Below are 17,783 nucleotides of genomic sequence, written 5' to 3'. Positions count from 1 at the left end.
AGTTGCCCATGGAACACACGTTCCAGCATTTGCATGAAATACAGCCACAATGTGCTTTGACACAGGAGGGATGTCATTCCTGGAGACTCTGAGATAAAAAAACTTGGGATGTTGATTTTATTCCCTTCTGCTACTTGTAGCATGTACTTCTCAGAGGGCATGAAGAAGCCCTTGACATTGCTGCTGTGTAAGGAAGCTTTTGTTCCTGTGCAGCTACAGCAGTGAAATGAAAGCAAACCTAAGTCCCTGTTACTTTAATAGACCCATACTGAAATACAGTGTATGAAGATATTTCTGCCATCTCCTTTGAAAGAAACCTATCCTGACCCTGCATGCTTTGGGAGCAGGCTGGAACCCTCTGAACAAAGAAGTGTCTTCTGCTTCAAACAGAATGAAAACTCTGCACTTTCCTGTGCTCCTTCCTACTTCTGCTTTGAGATTCATGGTGGAAAGGGACCTGGAGCTTCTATGTCTCTGCATTGGCCTACCTGCTTGCTCTGCAGCCCAGATGGACTTTTGGCCTTTGCGCCATATCTTTTTGGATAGTGACATCCATGTGGTGTCCTTCTTAATATGCATGAAGTTTGCCAGAAGGTGCAAGATCTCTTATTACCTCTGCTTTCTCCTCTTGTGGGAACTGCTGAGCCAGGGTGGGTCAAGTGGTGTTAAGTTTCCTGTAAGCTAACAGGACCCCTTGGTTTGTCACACAGTAATTTGCAAAGTTGACCATTCAAACAGCGTTTCTCACTTTTCAGTTGGGCAGGATCTGACCAGGGGAAACTGAGATCCTACAGCCTTAGAAGCTCCTGATGCTGTTTTCTGTACTGTAAGTTTTCAGGTTAGAACTGCACTTTAACCTATTCACTGTTGGTTTTCAGTTACAGCTGATTTTTTCCATTACTTTTCTATGCCATTCTGTCTTCTTAGATGTGCTGGAAACACATGGTAGCAACTAACACATTTGTGCCTGAACAGGAGCATCAAAGTCACCATCTTCAAATAAACATTTATTATTTAAACTGCGTCATCTTTTATTTGTGAAGCAGTCACATAATTACATAAGGCAAACCTACCCGACAGGGACATTGTGAGGCTTTCACAAGTGTTTATATGGCCTTCAGAAAGACAAAGCCACTCTGTAAGTTCTTAATAGTATTTTAATAAAGATTTAAGTATTTTTCTCCAGAGTGATTGGGTATTTAAAGATGTTGTTGGGCGTGCATACACAAGGACATCTGGTAAGAGTAGGATGCAAGCTGAATTTTGGGGGCTATTTTATTGCAGTGGACAATCTCTCACTGAGAAGGGATGGTTGACAATGTCTTACTTAATCCTATCTTGAGCCACTGCAAAGTTCCCAGTTTAGTTCCCATAGACCAAAAGAGCTTTGTGACAGCTATTCCACTTCTGTCCTGCACTCACTATTCAAAATCCTTGCAGCCACCAGCCCCCAGCTCTGTGTGTGCTGTGCTGGCTTCCAGCACTACCCATGGCCCACCCACAGGGGTCGTTGCAGCATTGCCTGGCAGCCACCCTCTGCCACGCGCAAACGAGAAAATCCTATAATGCTCTTCAGCCCTCTTAAGCTGATGTGTGTCTTGTGCCTGGTGAAGATCAGCTGTAGCTGCTCTAATCTAAGGTTAGCTCCAATGGGGAAGCAGAAATGTCAGTATTTACCATCCCATGCCACAGTAATACATTAGTAATCCTTTAAACAGTGAGATGTGAGTGATCATTAAAGCCAGGGAATGCCATTTTCAGGAGTTCTGTGCAGTAGTAATGTGCTGTCACTTCCTACCTTCAGATATTCCCATCTTGAGTGTTCTTGGCACCAAGCCCTGGGGGACTGCAGTTGCATGCTTGACATACACATCATACTTGCTTAAGAATTTTCTAGAAAAGTTGAAACTGTTGTCACTCCCCCAGGAACAGGTAGTTTCTGATACTGCTTTAGTCTGATGACACCTCAAACCTGTAAGACTAGTGCAGGCCCACATCCTTATTCAGATGAAGGTTGCAGAATTCCTCCAGGAGCACTGCAGCCCCTCCCATGTTCCCTGTGCATTCAGAATGGATCTGCATTCAGATCAAAAAGCATACACACACAGTCACACACATGAACAAAAAAAGCATGAAAAACAAACGAACAAAAAAGCCAAACCCAAAACAGGTTCAGGTTTCTGTTTCACATTGTCCTTGCTCTTTTTCTCTTTGTGCTCTGCCAAATTAGGTGTTTGTTAGGGTGGCAGGTTAGCAAATGGAAGTAAGCCTAGGCTTCTGATCCATTAGTGTAGCATCTCCTCTTGCCAAAGAATATTCCCAATCAAAATTTCCTAAGTCATTTCTGCTACTATTGGATCCTCTATTTTAATTTCTGTGAACACACAGGTATCTGGTGTCTCGCAGCTTTGCTTTGCTTTTCTCCAGAATGTGATGATTATTTTGTGGGGTTTTTTTATTTTTACACAGAAAGATTGAATAATTTCCTCAGGTCACAGGTCTCGCCCTACCCAAGTCTGCCAAGTCTCTTAGAGACCCAATTTGTCTGGGTAAGCAGAATAGGTTTATTGAATACTAGTGCCTCTTTTATCCACTTGCAGCACTGTTGCACATCCTGTTATCCACTTGGTTACCCTTTGGCTGTCAATCCATATGTCCATGTAGGCTTTTTTGTCAAGCTCTTTCCTCAGAGCATGCGGCCATCACAGCTTGGAGGTCTCCACCTCAAGCTGTCCTTTCTCACTTTCCAGCAGAGGTTCGTTGTGAAAATCAATGAGGAGTTTGTAAACTAAAACACCAGCAAGACTTCCCAATGTTGGAGCTACAAGTGGGACCCACCACCAGTGATTTCCAGCCCTAAAAGGAAACACAGAAAATGCAGCTGGTGAGCCAGACAAACAAATGCCCAGCTACTGCATAGCACAGGGTGTGGTGACCTGATTCTGCTGGGGCAGGAGAGAGCTGTGTGAGCTGAGGCATCTAGATCAACATCACACACTGGGGTCTACAACTGGCTTAAACAAATTCTCATTTTCCCCATAGGGCTGAGAAGGTGGATTCACATTTTTTGCAGGTTTCTTGTTCTCCTACAGAAACAATCCATGTGATCCTGATGTGTGTGACTGTCAGACAGACACACACACCCACACACCCTTTTTCTTCACATTTCCAGTAACATCTGCACCTCCTTTACCAAGCTCTCAAAATATTTTCTGAAAATGTAATGAAAATTAGCAGCCAGGTTAGGAGACTGCTACTGACTTCACCATGGTAAAAGCCATGGCACCATCTTACTAGGTAGGGCAGGACAACAAATTTCATCTCCAGATTCAGACATCTAAATTCAGCTATTCAGCAATCCAGCTGTAAGTACCTGCTTTCAGGTGAGCTGAATCACTCTCTGGCTCGCCAGTTACTGCAATAATCAGTTGGACCTCCAGCTAACAGGTAGCAAATTTGGTGCCCAGATTGATGTATCTGAATGTCAAGATGAATCCCATGATGAATCCCATGCTGGAGAATAAGGGTACCCCAAATTTTGTGTACATAATGAGGAGAGTTCCTCTATGCACAACCCCTGATCTCTGAGAGTGGAAAATGTATTCTGTAGCGATACCATCACTTGGTCCAAAGAAAAAGGCTTTATGACCATTTTATCTTGGGCTTATCTACTCTCCTTGCAAGCTGAGCTGTGTAAAAGCAAAATTGGTCACTCACGTGAAGACTTCCATTCCCCAGCCAGCAAGTGCTGTGAAGATCCTGGGGGGCAGATCCCGAGAGGGGTTTATGGCGTAGCCTGTGTTCATCCCCATCCCCATGCCAATGCCCATGACCAGTAAACCCGTGAGCAGGGGCTGTGTGCCCTTAAGGGCTGCGTTGTTTTTCTCGTCATGGATGACCAGAATGCCCAGGAGCAGCATCACAGTCGCCAGAAACTGTAGGAGCAAGGAAGGGAAACAGGTCAGAAGAGAGAATAGGGAAGGTAGAAGGATCCTGCTTAGTAGAGAGGAAGAGACTTTCCGGGATGGAAGAGCAGGTGGGATTCATGGTCTGATCAAGTCAAGAAGAACCTCAATGTTATTTCTTCTTCACAAGTTAACTGAAGAAAAGTCTTGACTCATTTCCTAGGAAAAACTTGTCCATCTCATCACCAGAAATGCTCTAGAACTGATAGAAAAATTCTCAGCACTGAGTCCATTTCATCTAACAAAGGGAGAACCTTAACAAACCACTAGTGAGAGAAATCTCATCCTCCCTAGTGGGAGTAATGTTTTATATAGCCTGTTAAATCAGCCATTTCAGAATTAGCAGCAGATGCCACATTCTCATCTGGGAAACTGAATCTTCCATCTGTGACAGGATGTAGCTGATGTTTGTAGATCTACAGTGCCCAGGATGTCAGGAGCTGTACTTTGAATAGAGGTGATGACTCCTGTCTCTTTCTGCTTCAGAAAATACAGCCAGAGAGCCTTGGGCTGTGTGCAGAGATGCCAGCAAAAGCAGAAACTCTGCAACTCTTGCAAACACACTGTCTCTGTAGTTTGTTTCCTTGTGCAGCAAGAATTCTGCATGCTTCACAGCAGACTGAGTGATTAGGTTCTGTCGCAAGCTGGTACTCGGGTTTCCCACAGGTCCCCATCCATAAGCTTTCCAGCTCTCACTGTCCCCATCATCATGCCCAGGCAATAGCATATCAGCTCATAGGCTTCCTCAGATCTGAATTGTAAGTGAATATTCCTTCTCCAGTGTGCCAGTGCTGAGATATCCCCTTTCAATTTCTGAGCATCTGGACATTATGTTGAATGCCAGGAATCAACTGTACACAGTCTATAGTGGACTGTTCAAACCCCACAGGTTCAATCCAGACAGGCTCTGTTCAAGTGAAGACAGTTCCACGCCCTCTGTGCCACTGAGGGGCAGCCAGCAGAGCTGGAGAGGGTATAGGTTTCAAAAAGTTGAACAGTTCAGGGAACTGCCGAGAACCCAAAGGAGGTAGATAGTTCCTGATATAGCTCAGCTTCTCACTTCCCTTTGCTTGGGCAGGGAAGATTTTGGAGGGCATTCGGACCAAGCTGCAGAGCAGCCTGCAGGCATAAGCTTTTGGGCTTCCTCACCCACCACGGTGCCTTGGAACCAGGCATGTGCCTTGGATCCAGACATCTGCCTGGGCCGTGGGCTCCTTGGACATAGCAATGTGGGTCCCCTGTCACAGACCTGCAATAGCCCCCATTACCAACCACCTTCTAGAACACCACAGCAATCTCCACTGACCTCTGTGAAGATGCTCCCCAGAAAAGACATATGGGCGGCAGGGTAAGTGCAGAAGATAGATGCTGTGGCATTAGGTCCTATCACTGTAAAGTTCCCATTGCTGTAATCATGCAGAGCATCTAGGAGAAATGGGAAATACGGGAATTAGTACAGAGTTCATCCCACATGGCACCTACCAAAGTCAAGCTATTGCAGCCAGCACAGACACCATGGGGAAGAGAGGCAATGTGATGTATGATGTAGGTGACACATGCCTTACAGGGCATGACCTCATTGGTATCTGTCACCCAAATTCTTTGGCCTGCAATTGCTCCCTTACACCTACCAGCTCCCTGGCCCTGCTGTAGGATCCTGGGGCACACTGGACGCTCTGGATGTGCTGAAGGCCTCCATCCCTCTGCCTCTTGGAGACTGAGCCATACTGGAGGCAATAAATGGTGTGTCCTTTGCCCAAAACTCTAAACCACAGATGACTGCTGTCCTGTTTCCATAGACCAGCACAGTCCCTGAGCACTCCAGATTTACCTAATACATGGTAGTCCATATAACTCAAGCTCTCGCAGAGCCTAGAAGCAAAATGCTGACAAAATGCAGCTGCTGGCCTTGAGTTGAGGACAGGGTTTGGCAGTGGAAATACCCTAAGCAAAAAGGAGTGTTCTCCAGGAACACTTCACATCCAGGATGTGCATTCTATTCTCCAGGATTCTGCAAATCCTTCCCAGAAATACCTGGGGCCTGTGGTGGATTTGAATTATGAAGGTCTGTCCCACTGGCGAGGAGCTCACCCTCCTCATACCAGTATCATGCTGGGTACTGTAAAAGGAAATATTTCTGACAAACTGTAGAGTGGTTTGGGCTGGGGGGACCCTTAAAAGTTATCTAATCCAAACCCCACCAATGAGCAGGACTGTCTTCAATGAGATGAGGTTGCTCAGAGCCCTATTCAACCTGACCTCAAATGTTTCCAGGGAAGGGGCTTCTACCACCACTCTGGGAAACCTGTTCCAGTGTTTCACCACCCTCATAATAAAAAATTTATTCCTTATACCTAGCCTAAATCTACCTCCTTTTAGTTTAAAACCATTACCCCACGTTCTATTGCAACAGGCCCTATTAAAGAGTGTGTCCCCATCCTTCTTATAAGACCCCTTGAAGTATTGAAAGGCCACAATAAGGTATCCCCAGAGCCTTGTCTTCTCCAGGCAATGAAGTGTGAGTTAAGACTGAAGTAGTGCCCACTGCAACCCCTGGGATAAAGACACACCCATACCGTAATAAAGAGCAAAGACAACAGCTGCTGCACTGAAGGACCCCAGGCACTGGCCAGCCAGGTAAGCAGGGAACTTTCTCCAGGGGAGATTTCCTAAAATGCAGTGTGTGAGGGTGATGGCACCATTCAGATGAGCTCCTGCAAAATCAAAGCAAAAGACAGGATGTGCATTCTATTCTCCAGGATTCTGCAAATCCTTCCCAGAAATACCTGGGGCCTGTGGTGGATTTGAATTATGAAGGTCTGTCCCACTGGCGAGGAGCTCACCCTCCTCATACCAGTATCATGCTGGGTACTGTAAAAGGAAATATTTCTGACAAACTGTAGAGTGGTTTGGGCTGGGGGGACCCTTAAAAGTTATCTAATCCAAACCCCACCAATGAGCAGGACTGTCTTCAATGAGATGAGGTTGCTCAGAGCCCTATTCAACCTGACCTCAAATGTTTCCAGGGAAGGGGCTTCTACCACCACTCTGGGAAACCTGTTCCAGTGTTTCACCACCCTCATAATAAAAAATTTATTCCTTATACCTAGCCTAAATCTACCTCCTTTTAGTTTAAAACCATTACCCCACGTTCTATTGCAACAGGCCCTATTAAAGAGTGTGTCCCCATCCTTCTTATAAGACCCCTTGAAGTATTGAAAGGCCACAATAAGGTATCCCCAGAGCCTTGTCTTCTCCAGGCAATGAAGTGTGAGTTAAGACTGAAGTAGTGCCCACTGCAACCCCTGGGATAAAGACACACCCATACCGTAATAAAGAGCAAAGACAACAGCTGCTGCACTGAAGGACCCCAGGCACTGGCCAGCCAGGTAAGCAGGGAACTTTCTCCAGGGGAGATTTCCTAAAATGCAGTGTGTGAGGGTGATGGCACCATTCAGATGAGCTCCTGCAAAATCAAAGCAAAAGATTGTACCCTTGACCCATGTTGTTTTGAAGCGTGCCCCACACCCCACAGTAATCTGGCCAGATCTTGCTCCAGGACACCAAAGCTGTCCCAGGGTAGGGTGTCTCCCTCCTGCACATACTCAAAACTGACCCATTTTCCTTGGGAAGCTAAATGATTAAGAACAGAACCATATGTCATCAAAGTCCAGGACAGACTGAAGAGAGTGTGCATGTACCGCCTGTTACAGCCCCACAGCCACAACTGAAATGGAGGCAGACCCCTTTTTCTTTGATTCTCTGATCCTTTGCAGGCATGGCCAGCCATTTCAGAGATCACAAGAATCACCTTGTGACACAACTAGGCCAAATCACAATGCCAGGAAGCCCTTAAACTGGCCCCAGAGCCAGCCTGTTGCTGGCTGACCTTAGACTCTTCCTCCCACATCACAGCCATCAGATTAGCCTCATCTCAAATGTCACATGGGACTGCAGGGACCTACTTTCTTCATCCCACTTTTTCCCAAATGTTTTCATCAGCTCCAAAAGGACAGGGAGACCAAGAGCTGACCTCTTGTGTGGAGTAAAAACTTCTTTCCAAGTCAGCCCCAACCTTGGACATCTTTCTGCTCCAACAGTTCAGGAGAAAGGAAGCGCTTTTATTTTCTGCACACTAGAGCCCTTAATCTCTTCTCTCAGTGCTAATGAATGCAAAAATTGCGGAAGGCAAAGGTAATGACCTGTCATGTGAGAAATACCACCCATGAACCCACAACCACCTCCCGAGTTCACATGGGGCATGTGCACATGGGTGTGGATGATAAGGAGAAAATTTGCATACCATTCCTTGTTGCCACATCAGCAGTAAGCTCTCCTTTGCAATAAATTATTTACTTCCCCATGTGTCAGACTGGCAACATGTTTTTAGAACTCCTTGTCTCCTTGGGCCATGATCACATAACACAAGCACGTAGTGGGGAGCAATGCTGAAACCTGGCTTTGCTAAACAACAGGAGGGAACGGCTGGCTCCCCCTGTTCCTCTTACCCCTGTCTCAGCTCAGAACATGCATTTGGGCTCAACATACTGTAGGTATGCCTTGCTGTGCCATTACAACTCCTTGGCTTGAATTCAAACCAGCCTTCTGCCTGCAGACTTGGCTCTGGTCACTGGGTTACGAGGGTGACCCTGGATACAGTCACCAGACCTCCCCTGCTCTTCTTGCTGGGGGAGCCTAGGACTGCATTTTTTTCTGGTGAGGGCACTGTCCTGCCTTGCCATTCCATCCTTGCCCCTCCACAGCCCACTTGTGCTGCCTCTGACCCACGTGGCCTCCACGGGGCAAAGAGATGCCCTATGCTCAAGGGTCCCACTCACCAGAAACTCCTCCAGCTGCATGGATGGCCAAGATAACACCAATGCCAAATCCCATATTGATGCTCAGGTGTTCCCCAGAGGCTCCTCTTCCTAATACTACTTGTGCCACAGTAGACAAGCCGAAAATCTATCGTATGGAAAAAGAAAGAATGTTAAAAGTAGTGTTATTAGTGTGGTGGACTGAGCTTCCTTGCAATATTAATTAGTTCACAAAGATGGGATTACTCTAAGTTGCTCTCAGTCAGGAGATGAAGTGACAACTGGACATTGGACAACTGGATTATTCTTCAGTGGTGCCCATCACACCTAACCAAGCAATTTAGTCATGGTTTGGTTGTAGGGAGACAAACTCCAAACATCTGCACCAAGGTCCAGGGCTCACAGGGGATCACTTACACAGCCATGGTAAGGACACCTGCCTGAAGCCAGGGACATGATCCTAGGGACCATCACCACAGAACATCCAGAGGCCGTACCCAACCTGGATGGAAGGAGGATGGGCAAATTCTTGTTATTTTTGTTTTCCTGCTGTGCAATACTGACTGAAAACGTAGTTTGGGTAGCACCTAGCTATTTGCCAAACTCCACTCTAATTTTGGTAACAACAAGCAAGGAAATTCTGGTTTGACTTTTCCTTTCAACACATACACTTTCAGTCTGAAAACAGCCAAAGTTTTATTAACTAAAGGAGAGCCAGGAAAAAATAAGCAAAAAGAAAAATTAACACTTTCAAGCGGGGAAAAAAACATACTCAAGAAATTACTCTGGCCTGAAAGTAAAATCTATTTCACTTTTTTAATGTGGTCAAAGGGTGAAGAAGCCACTCCTTTGCACAACTCTTACACTGAAATCTGGAGAAGAAGAAAGCTTATTTTGAGGTTTCTGCCTTTCAAACCACTTATGCTTCAGAAAGTGTATCCTCCTCCTTGCACTGCATTGATGTTTATCCAGAGTGACATATCCTTCCAAGACAAAAAATTCAGTATATTCTCCAGCATCTAAACTTCTGCTCTGGCCTGGCCTGTTTTGACTCAGATCTTTACTGGCTGCTCTACCTGGATCCAAATTTTATGTCATGCATCTGCACTCTCTCTTCCCATTCAGACATCACCAAAATCCTGTTACCCAGAGACACTGTTCTTATCTCTCTTGTATACACAGACCCATTTCATGCTCTGCATGGGTGTGACACCTGCAGGGTGTGACTTCTTATCTCAGTCTGCCTCCACAAAAGCCCCCAAAAGCAGTGTCTGGGATGTCCCCTAGCATCTGCAAAGCCCTTATAAAAACTTTGCCTGCTCATCTCTGAGCTTTTGCAAAGCCACATCCAAGAGAAGCCAAAAGCATAAAGCACAGGTTTTGCACATGCAGAGAGAGGGGTGCAGAGCAGAAGACATGGAGGAGACATGTCTGTGGTAGGTGAACAACACTATCCTCAGGAAAAACACAGGACGGGATAGAGAATTTGTTTTTCAGTACTGTTCCAAACACAGCCCCAAAATCAGCTTTCTTTTTTTTGTTTTCTGCTTGTCCTCCTTGTCCTGTTTAAACTCCCTGCCTAGTTCTTTTCTTTATAAACATTGCCTGTCCTGGCTGGAGCCCTGGCTGAGTGCTATCATCCAAACAACAGTCGTCCAGGCATCCCAGAGATACCTCCAGCTAAATAGTTGGATATAGGAAGCTACTTTCAGATGCTGGGTGCTCTTTGTGGCCAATCCTTGATGAGGGTCCCTGTGCCGTGCCACTCCTATTACTCTGTTCTCTCACAGGGATAAGTGAAGGAAGAGCCAATGTGAGCTGCAGGCCCCAAAATCTACCTTGGACTACCAGATGCAGAGAGAAGTCTCCCTCTTATGCTGCTCCCCAGAGACAGCCCTGGTAGGACACCCCAGAACCTCACCACCTGAAAACTTCTACCACCAAAATACAAAAGAAATGGAAAAGGCAAAGCATTTGCTTAGCTTCAGCTGAGGAGTCACAGATGGCTATACTCTGAAATCCAAAGTGTGCAAAACTACCCATGTAGTAAGGGGTGAACTTCAAGGAGCTGGATGTGCAATAGCATGTGATAAAATGCAAGCATAGTTTGCACATACAGTTAGTGCCCTTGAAAATAAGCATCTTTATCTGTACAGACATTTGTATCAAAAGATGCCCATGCTTACACCACGCTTAGTTTCCTCTGCAAATCTCCAAGTACTAATTGTTTGGATTATCCCCAGCCTTTCCATGCCAGCCTCTGTCCAGTCCAAGGTATCTCTCCCAGCCCAGAGGGTCTGCAAGCTAAGTCCAAGTTGTATAAAGCTGGCACAGACACTTTATGGACCTTTTCAGAGGAAGGATCCCATTTTGCTGTGCTGGTCCAACAGATGAAGGCTCTGGTCCTGGTGGGCACCTCCACCAAGGGATTAATTCTTACTGTGAAGCCTTCCTCACCTTCTCCCCAAACACACCCAAAGAAGCCGGAGAGCTTAAAAACACTTTTTCTGCATGAAAAAAAAAAAATACCCTCATGCCAGGGGGGAGATTCTGTATGATTGGATAAGCACTATTCATTTGTCAGCATAAGGAAACCAAAAGCAAAATCCTGTCATGCTTTGCACATAGTAATCATATTTCCTAATTGTGGGTTGTGACTCTGGAGAATTTCACAGGCTCTCATTACCCTGACAACCCCAAGAGCAAGATGAATGAATGATGTTCACATTTCACAGAGGCTGTTAGTGGTAGAGGAGTCAGGGTCTACTCCCCAGACCTGTGCAGGATCCCCCAACCACACCATCACCTCTGCACAGGAGGAAGAAAAGCCTCAATTCACTGCATGGGATCTCTCAGGGGCTTTGGCACAAGCATTGCTTTGACCAGACACTGCTCTTTGGTTTAGTTCCCGGACTCTTCCTTGTTTTTCTCCTGGAAGAGAAACAGCTGCTCATCCCCACCTGCTTCACCTTGACCCAGTGTTCACCTCTCACTCATCACACTGATTTTTTCCTCCAGAAGTTTTTTGACAGGTGGTCTACCTACTGGGAAGCTGCTGTCCCATCAGAGCAGAGGGGTGAGCAGCAGCAAGCAGCTGCTGAGCAACCCTGAGGATGTTGTAGGAAACCACTGACCTCACAAAATGCTGCTGCAAATGCTTCTCACTCAGCCCGCATACACATGCACGTGCACAGACACTCACACCTGGGCCCATCTCCTCCTTACCATGAGGATGAACATCCCCAGAGCTTCTGCCAGCAGCTCCCTGATGACGGTGTTACGAATCGTGAGCGACTTCCGAATCTTCTCCAGCATACTGCTCTCTGGCTTTGGCCTGCAGCTGCAGGAGTGTCTGTTGTGACACCACACTTCGTAGCACTGAGCCCAGTTACCCTTTGAGACTTGGCTCCCTCCCTCCACCTCCAGACACCTTCATTCATTTGGTTAACGATGAACAAGCCAATAAAGTAGCAGCCAGCTTCCAAGTCTTCCCCCACACACATCTCATGCTTTTTAAACTATATGGTCAAGATGCAACATTTCTGCAACTGGGGGACAGCAAATCCTGTGCCCAGGAGCAGCCTGTCTCCAGGGTAGCGAAGCTCTGAAGAGCTTTGGTGTGTTCCTACAGCCTCTGTCGTTCTCCTAACCTTTTTCATGGGCACTGAACAAGAACTTTGTGCACTGCATTGTAACCTGCTGGCTAATTGTCTGGTGCTTTATTCTCTTTTTTTTTTTTTTTTTTTTTTAAACAGGTGGGATTTGGATAATTTCTGTGTGCTTTGCAGGACTGTTTGGATGCTCCGCCTGCAGTGGTGCTCTGCCTGGAACTAGTGTGCAACCCTGCCTGCAGCTGGGAAGAGCCCAGTGCCACGAGGTTGCTTCAAGTAGAGCATTTGCTGTAGCTAAATACAGCTGTGTCCACAGCTCCCATCACACTGGTGAAGAACTTCCCCACCAGCAACCTGGTCTGTCCTCTCATAGAGGGCAGGGAGAGGCCAGTCTTGGCAATGGTCCCCACAGACCTTCAATCTCATCTAGCTGCCAGAGCAGAGCCCTCACTGTCATGATTCCTCCTCCATCTCCAGATTCCCTCTGCTTATCTCCCTGCTCACCATGTGTTCTTACAGCTCCACTGTGGACCATTGCCAAGACTGTATATCCAGTGGAAGTGTTTATGGACTGAAGTAAGCCCTCCCCCAGAGACAGATTAGCTATTGACCTCAGTGAATGCCTGACTAAATATGCAGTAAATTGCTAGTCTGTCTCTGATATAAGGACCATCCAAACAAATAATTGCATTTTTTGCAAGGCTGTTCCTACAGAATATTTCTGGGTGGGAAGGCTTTTTGTCCTAGGAGGCTGTGAGCCATGCTGTGGCACAGAAAAAGTGGATGACAATTTTTTCCAGGTCGCTTCAGTCTCTGCCATTCAAATGTTTGTTGGTGGAGCACACAAAAATGGGCACTGGAGCACGAGGGCAGGGTGGTGACAAGAGTTTCTTCTGCACATGGTAATTTCCAGCTGACATGTCAGGCTGAGGTCCAGTCAGCAGCATGTGTTGGAGATCTCACAGCCTTTCTCAGATGGACAAGGTGTGAATGGGTCCCTCACAACTGCACCTACAACTTCAGTTTTCACTCCTAATTCTCAGGGAGCCTTCTAAGTGGATTCCTTCTGTGTGAGCAAACAGGAAAACTGCTGTTTCTCTAAAAGGCTTTGTCTCTTGCATTCCAGTATTAGCTATAGGCATCTCCATATTCTAATTTTGACTGAAAAAGGGACAGGTATTTTTTGGGAACACCACGCTCACATGAACTTGCAATCTCCACAGGGAAAAAGGCAATACCAGTTTGCAATAGAAATATTTGGTTTGATGCTAATATTTGCAGCATAATCCCAAATATTACCATCAAATTTCCTAGAACTTAAACAAGCTTCTAGGATAGCTTCATGGATCATTGGATGTGCCTCTTGCTGCTGCTTGCTCCTTTTAAGCTGGTCACTCCACAAGATGGCACTGAGACATTAATTTTTCCCTTAAAGTTGTTCAGATGAGCTCCTGTGTTGGCTACTGAAAATGTGGGAACTGCTTAGTTTCAGGGTTCCTCTAGACATTTTTATACATCAAAGAAAGATATATACATTCATGGAGTGTAACTACATAGAAATCACATTTCTATGAGTCCTACAGGGCAGAGGATCACTGCTCTGGCAGCACACAAAACCAAAATGAGAGAGCCTGCACCTGTCACCCTCCACTTTCTAATTAGCTAGAGCTAATCAAAAGGGCTGGAGCCCAAAGAGCTGCCAGTAACCCAGCATGACCTGTTTGTACTTGCAAGGTTTCATTCAACTGTAGGACTGTCAAGGACCTCTGGGGTCACTAAACGGAGTCCCCTACTAGCATAAGCAGCCACACCATGTCCCTTTCATGACCAGGCCAATCTCCATTTTAGGGGTAAGTGCTTTTTTTCCCTGATTGCTTCTGCTGGAAGCCTATTACCAGAACTTACTGCACTGGAGAGTAGAGACTTTATTCTAATTTCCAGCCAAATTCTCAAAACCATTTGTTCATGTGCCAGCATTATCCTATCACAGTCATGAGTTAACTGATTTCTTACAGATGCTATCCGATAAACTTTTCCTATAAGGTTTGTTAGAAGAGCATTAGTTACTTTCACTTGGCTCTGCACTGCCTCCTGATGTTTAGCTTGACTCAGATGTTGAAACTTCACTCAACATTGACCCTATGATGAGTTTGCTGTGTTTTCCATCACACATTAAGCAAACACCTGTGGAACAAAACCCGTTTTCTTTCCTAAGACAGGTGTGCTTTCAACACTAGTAATAAAAGCCTCAGCTTGTAGAAGAAAATCCTGGCACAACCAAGACTCACTAATAGTGTCAGTGTTGATACCTACAGTACTGAAGTGAACAGCAACCCCTCTCCCGAGACTCCTGCTAGAACAGCCCTAGGAAGGATGACCACTCCAGGGACTCCAGGGCAGCTATGCTTCTGCAAGGAATAACTTCCCTGACACTCTTTGACAGTGAACGTGTTTCCTCTGCACTCTGAAGCTCATTTATCTCTTAATTGCACTAATCAACAGCTGGAACGTCACCACTCCATTAGCTTCAGCCCTGCTGGTGGAGCATTAACTTGTTCCCAGAGTGAGAGGAACATGAGCAAACAGCACAGCAGAGGAGCTCCTCACCGTGGACAGCTTGCCAAATGCATCAGGCCAAATGAACATACTGAGACATCTCCAGGGCCCTTTTAGGAAACAAGACCAGGTCAGAGAGACCATTACTCCACTGGTATGGCCTTAGATGTCCAGAGAAGACCACACTTAGCATATTGAGAGCACCCACACCCCATGGTCTCACACCTAGCTCCTCCTCTCCCCCATTCAGGCACTGCATGAGTTGCAGACACCCCAGATATCTGTCTCTTGGCAGACAGCTTTGCTCTCCATGCTGCTACCCAACCCCACGCTGCCAGGACACCATCCTTCACAGCCTTCTCTCTCCCCCTGCACACCACTGCCACTTGCCCTGAAACTGGTCAAAGGCACATCACCCATGCATGCTCCTTTCCAGTGAAACCAGGCCAGCTTTTACCATTCTGGGCACACGTAGGACTTGGAGGGCTGTTGTGGCGCACCGGTGGTATCCTGCCCTCCTTCAGAGATTTTGTCTTCGTCGTCTAAGAACATGGTGTCCCCTGCCCAAGACAGCTAAAGCTCACTCAGCTGGAGCAGATCTCGAGGCAGAGGTGTCAGCAGAAGAACTACTTGCCTCTTGTTGGTCACTGGAGGTAGAGCTGAGAGCAGGGGTTCCCTAGGGCAGTGCTGGCCCCATTGTTAGGCAACAGAGCAGAGAGCGCCTGGGTTGCTCCACCCTGGGCCATCTTGTCCCCCTGCTCTTCATCTGGCTTTCCAAACCAAATTGGGTGATTTTTATATGCAGAAAAGAGTCGTGTTTTTTGAGGCAGCCCATTAGCTTCCCTCTCGGCAAAGCCCTGGACAGTCTCCTCCATAAAGGGCACTTAACAGAGAGAAACAGAGGCACAGGAGCACCTCAGATCTCACAAGGGACTTGGGGTACCTATGGGACTTCCACCAAAGTCCTGCTAGCTCCTCATCTGCTGCTCCCCCATTCCCCACCCCATCCCCGACCATGAGTATCTTGTTCTCCTGACCTGCTCAAGCCCAGGGTCCCACCTGCTGGTGCAAACATTTCCACCAAGCTCTGAGCCACCTGCTTGGGTCTGCTTTCAATCCACAGATATGGAGAAAGCTGGGGAAAACACAGGGCTCACAGGACATCATCACCCTGGAGATAAGAGGAGCCAGACTTTCTCCTGGAGGAGTATGAACACCTGTAGTCTGAAAGGAGAGATTACAGGGGAAAAGCTGCAGGCTGAGGGGGAGACAGTGAGTGGGAACTGGGTGGTCTGAAGTTGCAGAGCCTGGTGGAGCCAGCACACTGACCTGGATGTTACCTTGACTATGACTGTATCCCAGAGACAGCACAGTGTGACCATGTCACCCCCTCGGGATGCAATGAGTACACTCTCTCAAATGGTGCCACTGACAAAACCTCTTATACTCCATTTTGTGCTATCTTCTCTGCCTCATTCCTCCTCCAGACACATTAACAGTCTCAAAGAGCAAAACCAGAGCAGAGACTGATGACAGGAACACATCCATACCTGTTCCCTCTGTGCTGCTGGAGCAAGACTAAGACCATAATCAACACTGTCCTCCTTCACAGTCACCAGACATTTAAGGGTGGACCATATCCCTACATGCCACACACGTAAGCTACACCTGTAAATACTTCAAGAGATGATGCTAAAGCCATAGACAAACCATCTTCATTGCTAGCTGTGATATGGACACTTTGTGGAGTGAGGAACCAACTAATCAATGTCCATGTACAATCAGTGAACTACCCAAACGCCAGCTGTCAGCCTCAGGACCATGTTCTCCTTTATCATACCTGCCACAGGGAGTTCAAAGACCATCCAACAGCTGGCATGACTCATGTTGGCAGTGAGCCATGGCTGCCATGTGGGATTTGCACTTGCTCCCTCAAAAGGGGAAGTAAAGGCCAGGATGCAGGTGCCTGGGCTGGGCTTCTCAGAACCAAGCCACCCCAGCCCAGAGGGCTGCTGCCTGTGCAGACGTGAAGGCATCTGAAGGAAACTCCTGATAAGCTCCCACTGTTGGTGTGGAGGAGATGCCATACATTCCTTGCAGACACAGGCAAATCCCCTACAACCTATCCAGCCTCTCCTGGGGCCCCAAGGAGCCCTGCAGGCTTTTCAGTGGGGGTGGAGGTTTGCTCTAACATCAGCCAGACCCCATCACCTTCATGCCCCCACCAGCCCCTTGGTGTCTTGTGCTGCTTCGAGAGACAGGAAAGAGGAGCCAGGTGAGGTTGGTCTGGATGTGTCTGCAGTCATTCCCATCCTACCTGTTCCTTCCAGGGAAAGGGAAATGATCACAAACTGGTACACAGGAAGCTTAACCTAAATATAAGAAAATACATATTTATTCTGAGGTTAACAGAGCACTGGAACAAGATACTCAGGGAGGTTGTTGAGTCTCCATCCCTGCAGACATTCAAAACCCGCCTGTTCATGTGATCAGCCCTAGGGGATCCTGCTCTAGCAGGGGGATTGGACTAGATGATTTCCAGAGGTCTCTTCCAATTCCTTCCTTTTGTGATACTGTGACTCTGTGAAAGCCACTGACCTAGAGTAACCAATAGAAGCTGAAATTCCTTCTGTTGTTGTCACCTCAACAAGAGTCAGTTTTTCTTGCCAAGTCAGTTTCCTAGCACAGAATCACAGAACCACAGAATCACAGAATCCTAGGGGTTGGAACCCAGTCCACCCCCCCTGCCAGGCAGGATCACCTAGAACACATCACACAGGAATGTGTCCAGGTGGGTTTTGAATGTCTCCAGAGAAGGAGACTCCACAACCTCT

The 17,783-nt window shown here is 46.9% G+C and overlaps 1 protein-coding gene across 1 annotated transcript; it reads right to left on the bottom strand.

Annotated features, from left to right (window-relative positions):
• Positions 1 to 2,702: 2,702 nt before the first annotated feature.
• On the bottom strand, positions 2,703 to 15,501 carry LOC104397197 (aquaporin-7-like). Its single transcript, XM_010007142.1, has 7 exons — positions 15,407 to 15,501; positions 12,008 to 12,212; positions 8,804 to 8,930; positions 7,294 to 7,431; positions 5,272 to 5,390; positions 3,718 to 3,935; positions 2,703 to 2,856 (listed from the first exon to the last, which is right to left on the bottom strand). Exons 1-7 carry the CDS (start codon positions 15,499 to 15,501, stop codon positions 2,703 to 2,705), a joined length of 1,056 nt encoding a protein of 351 aa, XP_010005444.1.
• Between the last annotated feature and the right edge of the window lie 2,282 nt (positions 15,502 to 17,783).

This window comes from Chaetura pelagica, unplaced genomic scaffold (genome assembly GCF_000747805.2).
Source record: "Chaetura pelagica isolate M959 unplaced genomic scaffold, ChaPel_1.0 scaffold548, whole genome shotgun sequence".
Lineage (NCBI taxonomy): Eukaryota > Metazoa > Chordata > Aves > Apodiformes > Apodidae > Chaetura > Chaetura pelagica.
The sequence above is the reverse complement of the archived record's forward strand: the minus strand, read 5'-3'. Positions and strand labels throughout refer to the sequence as shown.